This window comes from Mustela lutreola, chromosome 15 (genome assembly GCF_030435805.1).
Source record: "Mustela lutreola isolate mMusLut2 chromosome 15, mMusLut2.pri, whole genome shotgun sequence".
In the NCBI taxonomy this organism is placed as follows: Eukaryota; Metazoa; Chordata; class Mammalia; order Carnivora; family Mustelidae; genus Mustela; species Mustela lutreola.
Window position 1 is genome coordinate 55,747,394 of NC_081304.1, and position 14,491 is coordinate 55,761,884.

General features: G+C 44.7%; 1 protein-coding gene across 1 annotated transcript in view; it reads right to left on the bottom strand.

The window, feature by feature from the left end:
- DNAH9 (dynein axonemal heavy chain 9) overlaps window positions 1–14,491 on the bottom strand; it is a 321,088-nt gene that overhangs the window by 285,956 nt on the left and 20,641 nt on the right. The window contains exons 7-10 of the mRNA XM_059150223.1: window positions 11,204–11,371; window positions 9,479–9,595; window positions 3,231–3,381; window positions 507–621 (exon numbers count right to left, since the gene is read on the bottom strand). Coding sequence (XP_059006206.1) covers window positions 507–621; window positions 3,231–3,381; window positions 9,479–9,595; window positions 11,204–11,371 — 551 coding nt within the window. The remainder of the gene's footprint in view (window positions 1–506; window positions 622–3,230; window positions 3,382–9,478; window positions 9,596–11,203; window positions 11,372–14,491) is intronic.

Sequence of the window (14,491 nt, forward strand, 5' to 3'; positions counted from 1 at the left end):
GCTGGAAAAACCTGGACTCCTTTACCTCTACAGACTGATCTCGCGGAGCAGGAAGAGGCAGCCAGCCATCCTTTGAGCCTCAGCTGACACCAGGGGGCTCCCTGTCAGTCCAAATGTATCAATCTCACTCCCAAATGTTTGCACCCCCTCACCCCAAAATTCATGCTGCAATCCTACCCCTCAATGGGATGGCATTAGGAGATGGGGCCTTCTGGGGGTGGTGAGGCCACAAGGTGGGGAGCCCTCGGAAGGGAGAGGAGGACACAGAAGACCGTGACCTTGGACCTCCCCAGCCTCTAGAGCCGTGTGAAGCATGTGAAACACCTGTGGTATTCTGTGTTACAGCCCAGATGGACTGAGATGCTGGTCTGTTGCTTGAGGATGCAAAGAAATTAAGGTGATTTTCATGCCTGAGCTGAGTAAGTTGCGTTCCTCACAACACTCAAAATTCCAGAGCAGGAGCTGAACCCGAAACCAAGCCCGCCTTCCAGGAACCAGTTACTTACAGATGGGTGATGCGTCTGAAGATGGCATAGGGCTCCTGGATTCGCTGTCTCAGCTCCCGTGCCCAGCAGAGACCCCCGGCCACAGTGGGCATGTTCTTGTGTACTGAAGAGAACCCTGGGGACACAGCACAGGTGGAATTAGTGAGGCCATGGCCCCAGCCCTGCCTGGGAACACCTGCCCCCTGGTACCCTGACTTCAGGTGCTAATGTCACCCTGCACTCACACTGAGAGTGGGGAGTCCCGGGAGAGATGGCCATGTAGGCTCAGTGGTACAAAGGGGTGGCTTTGGGGAGAACATTAAATGCAGTGAGAGGACGGGGTGCCCAGCCCAGCTGTGCTGCTCGCTGGCTTTCTGGCTCCACACCAGTGATTTTCTACCTGGCTTCGTGCATATCAACTGCACCTGTGGGGCTCTTTAGACCTACTGAGCCTCGGACCGGCCTTCACCTTTCTGACTTAAGAAATCCAGGTGGGGCCGGGTGGTCTATATTTTCTAAAGCTCTGGAGAGGAATTCAATTGTACATTCAGGGCTGGAAACCCCGGCCTTCAACAGAGAACATGATCTTTTGGGACCTCAGGTTTTCTTTCTTTTTTTTTTCACCTATAAAATGGGATTGATATCTTCCCTGCTTCATTTCCACAGTTTCTCTGAGAATTCACCAAGGTTAGGAGACAGGCCACGTGGACTGTGAGCTGCTTGACCAGAGTTAGTGCAGTCTGGATAGTCTGACTTTAGTCCATGCTGTGGGCTTCTTTGCTCATAATTAGTTGTCATGATTGAACAAGATTAGATTTTTTTTTTTTTTTTAATCTCAGAACATTTGGTGAGAACCAGCCACTGCTTCTAACTAGCAACCTGAGCTGAATAGTGGTCTCTTTCTTTATTTTGCCACAGACCCCATTGCTCCTTGATGTAGACCCAACCCAGATCTATTATAGTCACTTTCTGCCTGACCTCGACGGCAGGTAAAATTCTACAATGACACCAATGACCCTCACACTTGCATAATCGTCTTCTTGTTACTGTGGTGGGAAACTGGCTACAATGAGAAAGCACTCCTGTGATGATATGTTAGAGAGCAAAAGGGAAATGATTGCAGGTGGGCCTGACTTAATCAGGTGAGTCCTCTAAAAGAGCATTTTCTCTGGTTGCTGGCAGGACTCAGCCTGCCACTACTGGCTTGAGGATGGAGGCCGCCATACAGCCTGGCCATACAGTAAGGAAGGGGACTGGCTGGCTTTCAGTCACTAAGTGACTCCCCACCTCCTGCCCATGCCTGGCAGCCAATGAGGAGTGGCAGACCTCCGATCGACAGTCACAAGGAACTGGATTCTCCCAACAAAAGGAACTGGAAAATGGATTTGCCCCCACAAAGCCTCCTGATGAGAACTTGGCCGCCTGACTCTTTGATTTCAGCCCTGGGGCCCTCTGGGTGGAGAATAAGGCACATCAAGCTGGGCTCTGACCTACAGAACTATGAGTCAAAACATGGGTATTGTTTTATTTAAGCCACAGACATCACAATAATTCACTGGGCAGCAGTAGAAAACTAACAAGGCCTCAGAAGGCATGTGAACTTTCAGATTCTGCATCTGACCGGAAGAAGGCATGACCATGGCCCCATAGATCTGCTGGGAATGATCTCCTACCTGGAAGCGTTTCTTAATGACCTCTCTAGAAAACCTGCTTATCCACAGAGTGATGCTTCTCCTCTCTTGCTTAAAAACCTTGGAAATTTTCCTGGTGCCTGAATAATGAGTTCCAGATTCCTAAATCTGGCCCCAAATTCCATGGTTCACCTAATCTCCCTCCACACACCTTGTTTGGCCATGGGCAGCTCTGACTGATCACCTTCCGCATCCTCTCCTTCGTCCTCTGCTTCAGAGCCCTTTACCACTTCTCCCTGGCCGTCCACTCCCCAGCCTCACAGGGCTCAGCTCAAGGCCACCTAGGCCACACGTGCTCCCTTGGATCTCCCAGCCATAAGCCATCTTATGTCATTATGGTTCTTCATGGGGCAAGTTGAGCCCTACTTCTGTTCTGCTTTGTGTTCTTGTTAATATCACTCATACCCGATGTGTTCCCTGAAGAACCACCTTCCAGGATTAATTCCTTTATCCCTCATCCTGGCCTGCCTCTCCTATAAGTGCTCACAAATGTGTCCTTCACCTAGCAAGGACTTGATAAATGTTTGTAGAGCTGAATTGGACTTGCGTTTGACTTTCAATCACATAAGACAGGGCCTCTAAGAACTTCCATAAAAATGGAGAAATCACACTTTGGCATGGTGTCATCCTCTGTTGGGCTCCTGCTATTCCTTCCTCCAGAAGCATGGCGGCTATGGCCTTGGAAGGGATCAGAAACCTTCCTCGGGCGTATAAAAATCTACTGTGGAACTGAAGTATGTTGGAGATGAAGCAGTGTTGGCAGCACTAACCGAGGGTCAACTCCTACATCATGCTAAGCTCTCCATCAGAGGCAGGCAAGACCTCACTGCTCTGGGTTGGCCACCAGTCTCAGCCCTGGACACAAGGAAATGCACAGTTCCTTGAATACTACAATGACCTGAGATGGTCTGAAATTTCAAGCAAGAAGGTTTTTTGTTTTCTTGGAGAATATCAGGGATTCCCTCGTGGCCATTTCACAGATAGAAGTGGAGTGAGTTGCACCCTTCCTGGTAACACAAGTGTCCCCATCCAAATCTTCAGCCAACAGACCTACCATGTTCTGCCTCCTCCTGGATGTGCTGACTGTAGATGGCCCTCACCGTATCCAGGTCTTTGATGAACATTTGGATGAGCAGCAAGTATTTTTCAGAAGCATCCTGTGCTATAAGTGGTCTTTCCAGGAGTTTCCCTGCAATGTCCAGCAGCTGCAGAAGAGGCAGAGAGAGAAAAAGAAATAGTCACAGAGTCAACCTTTCTAAGGCTACATACATCCTGCGTCTTGGCTTTTCCTTCACATAGCCGTCAACAGAAGAGGATCAAAAATTGTTATTGTGACTGTATCTATAATTATGAATGGGTTGAGAGTGATGGTGTGCCCCCCTCTCTTTGCTTTTTAAAAAAAATATTTTATTTATTTATTTGACAGAGAGAGAAAGAGAGTGTGTTCAAGGTGGGGAGGAGCAGAGAGAGAGGGAGAAGCAGGGAGCCCCACATGGGGCTCGACCCCAGGACCCTGAGATCATGACCTGAACTGAAATCAGACGCTTAACTGACTGAGCCACTGAGGCCCCCCTCTCCTTTGTTTCTAATGGGGGAAGGAGTCCTGTCCGCTAATTTAGATGCTGAACTCGGATGTGTCGAGAGACTCTGAGTAAAGGACCAAACCAAGAGAAAACTAAAGATGTCAGAAAGGTGAAGTTCTCCATTAAAAAAAAGGAGAAGAAGAAGTAAAATAGAGGTAGAGGGTGAAGATGGAGAGGAGATGAAGAAGCTAAGCAGGCTGGGTATTGGGGAGAATGTGGAAGGCTAAAATCTGAGGGTTGGAACAAGAAAAAAGTTTCAGAGAGAATGAATTCTGGAAGTAATTTCTGGAATGAGTTCAAATGCTTGGAAAAGAATCCTACTAGTGTTCCCATATGAGGTAGGGAGCCACACTATTTATAAAAGGTTGTGAGTATCTGTACTCAGTGGCTAACGAAGCCTGGCATGCTGGGTAACCTGGTATCCTAGGATAGCGCAGACTCACCCTTGTGAGGTTTGAGCCTCTTCTATGATTGTCCCACCAGTCATTAAAGCTACCTGAGGACATTTCCAGTGACTGGAAACTTATCCACTTCTCAAGGAAGTTCATTCCACTTTTAATAGCTTTCAGAAATCTCTCTCTTCCACTGAGCCAAAAGCTGTCTCCTGGTAACTGCCACTGACCAGTCCAGGTTCTAATCCTTAAGCCTTTACAGAGTGAGTTCCTTTGTAGTTTACAGAAGGTCGATCATGCGCTACAAAAGTGTCAAGGCACCCGATATGTCTCAGTCAGAACTCTCAGTATGCCACCATTTGTGTACTCCTCATCCGAAGCCACCTCCCTATTCTTCCATCTTGCTCCTGCCCTGCAATGGAGGGCAAGGGTACAGTCTTCTCATTCTAGTTGCTAGTAGCTGACTCCTATAACCAGTTACTCGCAGGGTTTGGTCCAGCTTGAATCAACTGGGCAGCACTGGTTAAATAGCATGGTGCAAGAGTCAAGGATTCAGGTGGCAACCACAGTAGACTTCTCCACTTTTAATGGCCACCCTACTGCTAAGGCCCAAAGACAGTGTTCCAGAAGAAACACTTAAATTTATTTAAGTAATCTCTACACCCAACATGGGGCTCAAACCCATGACCACAAGATCAAGAGTCGCATGCTCTTCTGTGGGAAAGAGAAACCAAAAGTAACAAAAACTAGAAAGGAACAGAGACAATCTACAGGAATAGCAACTTTATAGGTAATAAAATGGCACTAAATTCATATCTTTCAATAATTACTCTGAGTGTAAGTGGCCTAAATTCTCTAATCAAAAGACACAGGGTATCAGAATGGATAAAAAAATTAAGACCCATCGATATGTTGCTTACAAGAGGCTCCTTTTAGACTCAAAGACTCCTCTAGATCGAAAGTAAGGGGGTGAAGAATCACTTATCATGCTGATGGACATCAAAAGAAAGCTGGAGGAACCCCACTTATATCAGAGAAACTAGATTTAAGCCAAAGACCGTAATAAGAGATGAAGAAGGACATGATGTCATAATAAAGGGTTCCATCCAATAAGAATATCTAACGATTGTAAATATCTATGGATATTAACTAACTTAGGAGAAGCCAAATATAAAGTCAATGAGTAACAAATTTAAAGAAACTCATAGATGATAATACAATAACAATAGGGCATTTAACACCCTCCTCACAGCAAAGGACAGATCATCTATACAGAAGATCAACATGGAAACAAGGGCTTTGAATGACACATTGGACCATATAGACTTCACAAATAAATTCAGAGCATTTCATCCTAAAGCAGCAGACCACACATTCTTTTCGAGTGCACATGGAACATTCTCCAGAATAGATCACACACTGGGTCACAAATCAAGACTCAATGATACAAAAAGATTGAGATCATACCATGAATATTTTCACACCACAACACTATGAGACTTGAAGTGAACCCCAAGGAAAAATTTGGAAGGACCACAAAAACATGGAGGTTAAAGAGCATCCTACTAAAGAATGAATGGGTCAACCAGGAAATTAAAGAAGAATTTAAAAAATACATGGGAGCAAATGAAAACGAAACCATGACAGTCCAAAATATCTGAGATCCAGCAAAGGTTGTCCTAAGAAGGAAGTGTTCTGCAATACAGGCCTTCCCCAAGAAGCAAGAAAGTCTCAAAAATACAACCTAATTTTACACCTAAAAGAGCTGGAAAAAGAACAGCAAATAAAGCTTAAGCCCAGCAGGAGAAGGGAAATAATGGAAGATTAGAGCAGAAATCAATGATATAGAAATCAAAGAACAGTAGAGCAGATCAACAGAACTAGGAATGGGTTCTTTGAAAGAATTAACAAAATTGAAAAACTAGCCAGACTTATGAAAAAGAAAAGAGAAAGGACCCAAGTAAATAAAACACTGAATGAAAGAGGAGAGATCACACCAACACTGCAAAAATATAAACAATTAGAAGAGAATATTATGAGCAATTATATGCCAACAAATTAGGCAATCTGGAAGAAATGGATAAATTCCTAGAAACATATAAACTACCAAAACTGAAACAGGATGAAATAGAAAAATCTAAACAGACCCATAACCAGCAAAGAAATTGAATCAGTCATCAAAAATCTCCCAACAAACAGGAGTCCAGAACCAGATGACTTTCTAGGGGAATTCTACCAAACATTTAAAGAAGATTTAATACTTATTCTTCTGAAACTGTTCCAAAAAATTAAATGGAAGGAAAACTTCCAAACTCATTCTATGAGGTCAGCATTACCTTGACTCTAAAACCAGACAAATACCTCACTGAAAAGGAGAATTACAGAGACCAATATCCCTAATGAACAGGGATGCCAAAATTCTCAACAAGATATTAGTCAATCAGATCCAACAGTACACTAAAAGGATTATTCACCACGACCAAGTGGGATTTATTCCTGGGCTGCAAGGGTGGTTCAACATCCAAAAGTCAATCAGCATGATATACCACATTAATAAAAGAAAGGACAAGAACCATATGATCCTCTCAATTGATGCAGAAAAAGCATTTGACAAAATAGAGCCTCCTTTCTTGATCAAAACTCAACAATGTAGGGGTGGAGGGAACATACCTCAACATCATAAAGGTCATATTAAAAAGACCCACAGCAAATACCCTTCTCAATGGGGAAAAACTGAGGGCTTTCCCCTTGAGATCAGGAACATGACAGAGATGTCCACTCTCACCACTGCTGTTCGACATAGTACTAGAGGCCCTAGCCCCAGCAATCAGCCAGACAACAAAAAGAAATTAAAAAATATAAAATAAAAAGTAAAATCCTGATAGGCAGAGAACTAGTTGAATTTTCATTCTTTGGAGACAATATGTAGAAAACCTGAAAGACTCCACCAAAAAAATTGCTAGAATTGATAGAAGAATTCAGCAAAGTTTCAGGATATAAAATCAATGCACGGAAGTCTGCTGCATTTCTGTACACCAACAACGAAGCATCAGAGAGAGAAATCAAGGAATCAATCCCCTTTACAATTGCACCCAAAAGCATAAGACAGCTAGAAATAAACCTAACCAAAGAAGTAAAAGATCTGTGCTCTGAAAACTACAGAACACTTATGAAAGAAATTGAGGAAGACACAAAGAGATGGAAAAACATTCCATGCTCATTGGAGCAACAAAGAATGGATTGGAAGAACAAACATTGTTAAAATGTCTGTACTACCTGAACCAATCTACGCACTCAAAGCAATCCCTATCAAAATAACACCAGCATTTTTCACAGAGCTGGAGCAAACAATTCTAAAATTTCCATGAAACCAGAAAAGACCCCAAAGAGCCAAAGGAATGTTGAAAAAGAAAACCAAAGCTGGTGGCATCACAATTCCAGGCTTCAAGCTCTATTACAAAGCTGTAGTCATCAAGACAGTATCGTATTGGCACAAAAACAGATCCAAGGGACAGAGTGGAGAATCCAGAAATGGACCCTCAATTGTATGGTCAACTAATTTTCAGCAAAGCAAGAAAGAATATTTGATGGAAAAAAGTCTCTCTTGAACAAATGGTGTTGGGAAAATTGGGTAGCCACATGCAGAGGAATGAAATTGGACCACTGTCTTACCCTACACACGAAAATAAATGCAAAATGGATGAAAGACTGAAATGTGAGACAGGAATTCATTAAAATCCTAGAGGAGAACCTAGCAACCTCCCTGACCTCAGCCGCAGCAACTTCTGACTAGACATGTCTCCAAAGGCAAGGGAAACAAAAGCAAAAATGAACTATTGGGACTTCATCAGGATAAAAAGCATCTGCACAGCAAAGACAACAATCAACAAAACTAAAAAGCAACCTATAGAACAGGAGAAGATATTTGCAAATGTCTTATCAGATGAAGGACTGGTATCCAAAATCTGTAAAGAACTCATCAAACACAACACCCAAAAAGCAAAAAAAAAAAAAAAAAAAAAAAAAAAAAAATCTAGTCAAGAAATGGGCAGAAGACATGAACAGACATTTCTCCAAAGAAGACATCCAGATGGCCAACAGACGCATGAAAAAGTACTCCACATCACTTGGCATCAGGGAAATAGAAATCAAAACCACAACGAGATACCACTTTACACCAGTCAGAATGGCCAAAATTAACAAGTCAGGAAATGACAGATGTTGGCGAGGATGTGGAGAACGGGGAACCCTCTTACATAGGTTGGGAAGGTGGGAATGCAAGCTGGTGCAGCCACTCTGGAAAACAGTGTGGAGGTTTCTCAAAAAGTTGATAACAGAGCTACCCTATGACCCAGCAATTGTGTATTTACCCCAAAGATACAAATGTAGTGACCTGAAGGGGCACGTGTACCCGAATGTTTATAGCAGCAATGTCCACAATAGCCAAACTATGGAAAGAGCCCTGATGTCCATGGACAAATGAAGGGATAAGAAGATATGTGCATACACGTGTGCACACATGCGCGTGCACACACACACACACACACACACACACACAATGGAATATTACTCAGCCGTCAAAAAAACGAAATCTTACCACTTGCAATGACATGGACAGAACTAGTGGGTATTATGCTAAGCAAAGTAAGTCAGAGAAAGACAAATACAATATGATTTCACTCATATGCAGGATTTAAGAAACAAAACAAGTGAACATAGGTGAAGGGAAGGAAGACTAAAGTAAGATGAAAACAGAGAGACAAACCGTAGGAGACTCTTAACTATAGGAAACAAACTGCAGGCTGCTGGAGGGGAGGGGGTGAGAAGATGGGGCAACTGGGTGACGGGCATGAAGGAAGGCACTTGACGTAATGAGCGCTGGGTGTCATATGCAACTCATGAATCACTAAATTCTACCCCTAAAACCTACCCCTAAAACAAATAATACACTATGTAAACTAACTTGAAATTAAATAATATTAAAGTGGGGAAAAAAGAAAAAAAAAAAAGAGCTGCAAACTCTTCTGACTAAGCCAGCCAGGCACCTCCGGAATAACTCTTTTGAAATGTATTTTTATGTTGCTGTGTTTCTACAAAAGCATTCATAATCAACCTGAGAAGCCCAGTTCTGTCCAGTCCTTTGCCGTCACTAGTTCACCCACAGTCCTACTGGATTGACAGGAACAAGTGTTCTCTGCAAGGAACAAAACAGTGAGAAGAGGATCCTTTCCCTCCTCTGCTAGGGTCAGAGCCTAGACACTGGAGCAGAGACTGGAGCACAACAGCGCCCCCCTACTTACCCCACCACCACGTCCTACTGCACAAACCTTAAAAGCGTGCTCCAAACCGGGGGCATCATCAAAGGCTTGACTGAAGATAGTTCCCAGTCTTCGGTCAAGATCTTCTACTCTCTGGTTAAATTCACACATGTCGTTCTCAAATTCCTGAAGAGGACAGAAGACAAACATGATCTCCTCCAGTCCACTCCCACTTCGCTCTTTACTACAACCTCTGTCCTTGAGTTGGCTATTCCAAGGATTTGCTGTGACTTTCTTTTCTTTTTTTTTAAGATTTTATTTATTTATTTGACAGGCAGAGATCACAAGTAGGCAGAGAAGCAGGCAGAGAGAGAGAGGGAAGCAGGCTCCCCGCTGAGCGGAGAGCCCGATGTGGGGCTCGATCCCAAGGCCCGGAGATCATGACCTGAGCCGAAGGCAGAGGCTTTAACCCACTGAGCCACCCAGGCGTCCTTGTTGTAACTTTCTAAACTTCACCTTGGCATTGCATACTTTTTGCCCATGCAGACAATTACCCTGTTATTGCAGTTTTGTTTTCCTAGACCCTAGGCAAAAGGGTAAAGTGAGTGGGATGGGAGGTTGGCACTGTGTCACTGTCTCTCCGGGCTCCTCTCCTACCTCCTGAAGCCCCAAGGCCAGCTCATGCCGCCCCAAAGTCCACCACCCCAGCAGCACAGCCCCAGCAACAAGGTTAGCCTATCATTACCACCTACGCTCCTCCCGTCCTCGACTCAAAATCCTTTTTTTTTTTTTTTTTTTAGTGTAAACAAACTAATCTGGCCATGAGAAGAAAAGCAAGCTAATTAAACGAATACCCATGATTTCTTCTAGGTACACTTTAATTGGATAGGGACGGCAGCTAGCCATTGTTCCTCCCTTTGCTAAATTTAGCAAATAAAGTTACAAGACACCCAGTTCAATTTAAATTCAGATCAACAGTGAATATATACATATATTTTGAGGGTAAGCACGTCTCAATTATTGTATTTTATTGGGCAGCCCCAAGTGTGTTCTCTTCCTAGAAGGTACCAATTTCCCAAGAAACTTGGTTAACTCAAAGCTCTGATCTGCGCAATCATTACCTGTGATTATGGCTTTCACAACACTGATGCGTATTCTTACAAAAAGACAAAGAGAAATAGAAAAGCATAGCAGTTTTCTCCCTCAGAAACCCAACCACACTAACACTGTAGTGTGTTTCCCTGTGCATGTAAGATGTGGTGTGTTTATTTTCTCATTTGGTAGGAAACACATGGTATATATCCTATTTTGTACCTGTCCCCCCCACTTTTTTTTCCCCCCCATACTTCAGATTCGTGGAATTTTAGAAAGGGATATTTTCTGGGTTTGGCCAACTAATCCCCCACTGTTGTAAGGTGCTCACAGCAGATTTCTGCTAAATTTCTTTCTCCTCTTCCCCTCCTGTACTCTTGCAATTCCTTTCCCCGTAACTCACCACTCCCTTCCCAGCATTCCATTCCCTATTTCTGTACTGACCCTTCTGCTGCTTTTCTCCCTGCTGCAGGCTTGGACCCACAAGTCTCAGATGTCCCCGGGCTGCAGGTGACAGGTGGGCTCCTGTGTCCTTGATCCTGCCTACTGCAATGCTGGCCTTCTCTTCCTCTAGAGGACTCCCTCCGGAACCAGGGCCAAAGGAAATACACAGGGAAAATGCGTGTGAACACCCAGACCTTCCCTCCTGGAGGCATCTGAGAAAGAGAAGAAAGCTTGCAAGTTAGCCTTTCCAAGCCTCACCGTGCTCTGGGGGTCCAAGCAGTCATAGGAGGACTCTGAGAAGACCCCGTACATCTCTTGAAATCCGTCGTACATTTGCTGGACCTGGCGACTCAGGGCATTCCCTCTTATGCCACTAAATTCAAGCTTTCCCAGTTGGTGGAAATCCAGGGTTGTCTTCAGGAGATCCTGCAGGGAAAATGCACAAAATAGTTAAAATGGGAACAACAGAGGCGCCTGGGTGGCTCAGGTCATGATCTTGGGGTCCTGACATCCAGCCCCACATCGGGCTCCCTGCTCATCGAGGAGTCTGCTTCTCCCTCTCCCTTTACCCCTCCCCCTGCTTGCACTGTGCTTCTCTCTCAAATAAATAAATAAAATGGTTAAAAATAAAATAAAATACTAACAATAGTAGCAGCAGCAGGTAATACTCACAGTAGTGCTGGGAAGGGCTAGAAATCACCGGGGTGGTGGTTGCTTAGGAAAATATGAAGGTGATTAGTATTGGGACCTTAGTATTAGATTGGGTTTGTACAAACAACTCTTGGTGAAACTCACCAACGAGGCAAAGAGAAAGTACACATATATAAAATTCGCACAAACCAAAAAAAAAAAAAAAAAAAAAAGAAAGAAAAAATCAAATTTATGCTTCAGACTCTTTCTGTGTTCTCGAATAAATAATAAAACTTAACAACATTATTTGCATGATTGGTAGCTTTCCTTCTGATTTAAAAAAAAAAAAAATCCATTTCAATGGGAGCATGTTGTCCAGTTCTAGAAGGACAGGAATCTTAGGGGATATTGACAGAACGCGGATCCTCCAAACAGTCTGGAGGACAAGCTAAGGCGGAGACACCACCACTCCCAGCATCCACTCCTGCCAGGAAAAGTCAAGTGCAGGGTGTTCTTCCAAGTGTCTGCAGCCCCGGCACCCCATGTGGCCAGCTGGGTGTGGGGGGGGCGGATGGGGGGCAATCATGTGACCTCTCTGTGTCGGGTTTCTTCATCTGTAACAGGGTAGCAATAATGGGAATGAAATAAGTCAGTGCTGGCTTAGGATTTAGGCCAGTGCCTGATATGCACTTAATACACGGTATGTGTTATTGTCCTTGTGGTAGTTGATATGGCCATGTCCCGGCCGTGCTCAGAATTAAGGGACAGGTGGACAGCTCAGAGCCTCAGGCAGGAACCCCTCCTAAGGCCCCAGAAGCTGCTTCGTCTGACAGGAGCCTCCAGAACACGCTAACATGACAGACTGCATTTATCTCTCATGAATTCTGGTCTGAAATCACAGAAGCTACAAACCAAGACTCTCCCCTTACAACTTCCAGTGTAGGCGCCTGAGCGTAGGCACATGTCTCTCTTTGACAAGAGAGACAATGATAGCCTTTGGGTGGTTTTGGGGTCTTCTATCCTGAAGGAGATCGAAGGGCAAGTACACGAAACACTGTGTCACAGGGGAGAAAACCCAGAGGGTCCTGGTTCCACTCCGGGAACTCTCTGCTGCCAGAGACTCCAGGTGGCCAATGGCCGCCGCTGCGGGTTCACCAGTCAGCCCAGTGAAAGCCTGCCCAGACTCCTTTCTCTCGTTGGGACAACAAGACCTGCAACAGAGACAGGGGCAGCGGGAAGTGCTAAGATGGGGCTGGTTTGCCCTGCGTTACCAGGAGGGCACCCTGAAGGCTGGAGCAGCCCATTGAACAACCCTTGTCCTTGGCTATGCTCAGGCATGTTCATCAACAAGCGGCTTGAGTCGGGGAGGAGAGAAGCAGAGAGAAGCAGCCATGGAGAAGGAAGACCTATGCCTGGACCAGGGGCTCTTTCTTGCCTGTGATGGTGGGAAATGGGGCAGACTTTATGTAAAAACATGGTTCAGGGATGCCTGGGTGGCTCAGTTGTTAAGCTTCTGCCTTTGGCTCAGGTCATGATCCCAGGGTTCTGGGATCAAGCCCCCGCTTCACCCTCCCTGCTCAGCGGGGAGCCTGCTTCTCCCTCTCCCACTCCCCCTGCTTGTGTTCCCTCTCTCGCTGTGTCTCTCTCTGTCAAATAAATAAATAAACTCTTTAACAAAAATAAAAAATAAAAATAAAAACATGGTTCAACTTTACATACAGGGAGGAAAACAGAAATGAATTTGATTTAAATGAAATTGACTTAAGTAGTAAATCAAATCATTCAAGAAGTGCTTAGTTGTAATCAGCGTGATAGGAGAAAGGTGTTTGTGCTATGGAATATCACCTGGGTACTTATCTTTCCTAATTCCGCGGAATTTCTATTTCAATTTTTAGGAAAATACTCTCTAACCACGTTAAAAGGCAGATGCATCCCGACAGGTTTGATGACATCAGAAAACTAGATGGTATTTTGTGGCACTATTTTAGTCTCAAGCCTACTTGAAGCATGGTCTCGGGTCCCAGAAATACCACAGTATCTTCTGCCCCTGGGAGTCCTAGACGCCGAAGAAACATTTGTTGAATAGAAAACTGTATGATCTGTAAACTCACACTCAGCTACAACAGCTCCGGGAGACGGTGACAGGTCGGCAGAGAACCTAAAAACCAGGGACTCCAGAGCAATTGGAGCAAATAAGAAAAATTAGAGAAGAGAAGCACATTCAGTAACATGGTGAGACGGCCATTAAGTGTCTGAAGGGCCTCGGTCAAGGGCAAGGCAGACCCCAGGGTGGTCCTCCTCAGAGGGCTGAAATAAGGCGAATGAGGGAAGGGGACAGAAAAGCAGATTTGGCCTCCACTGGCAGGTTGCACTTGTAGCACATCCTGCACTGGACCCTGCTGACCTACCCCAAAATGGCAATTTCACATGGTTCCACGTAATAAAACAAAACAGTCTCGTGCGGAGAAATGCTGGACTATATATAGAACGGAGCGGTAAGAGAGATGGTGAGCTCTCCATCACCGCATGGCTTTTCGAAGAAGTCTGACATCAGAGACGTCGTAGAGAAGGTTCCTGAATCAGGCGGAAAGTTGTCTCCCAACTGTGGAACAGACATTGTGGGATGGGGATTATGACTTTGATTCTTAACATATCTGAATGCCAGTTCTTTCTGTTGTTTATTTACACGTCCTCGCAAAACAAATAAAAGGTTAATTCAAGCCAATATGAGGCTTAACTGATACTTAAAAATATCCTAGGACTAAGGGCTCAAAGGCCCTGGGTCCCCCCCAACCCTGGTCTGCCATTTCCCAGCTACGCAGCTTCAAGCAAGACACCCAACATCCCTAAATGAACCTTACCTCCCCGTGCACACACCACGTGGTTCACTACCCCCCGACACGCCAGTGGAGCTTC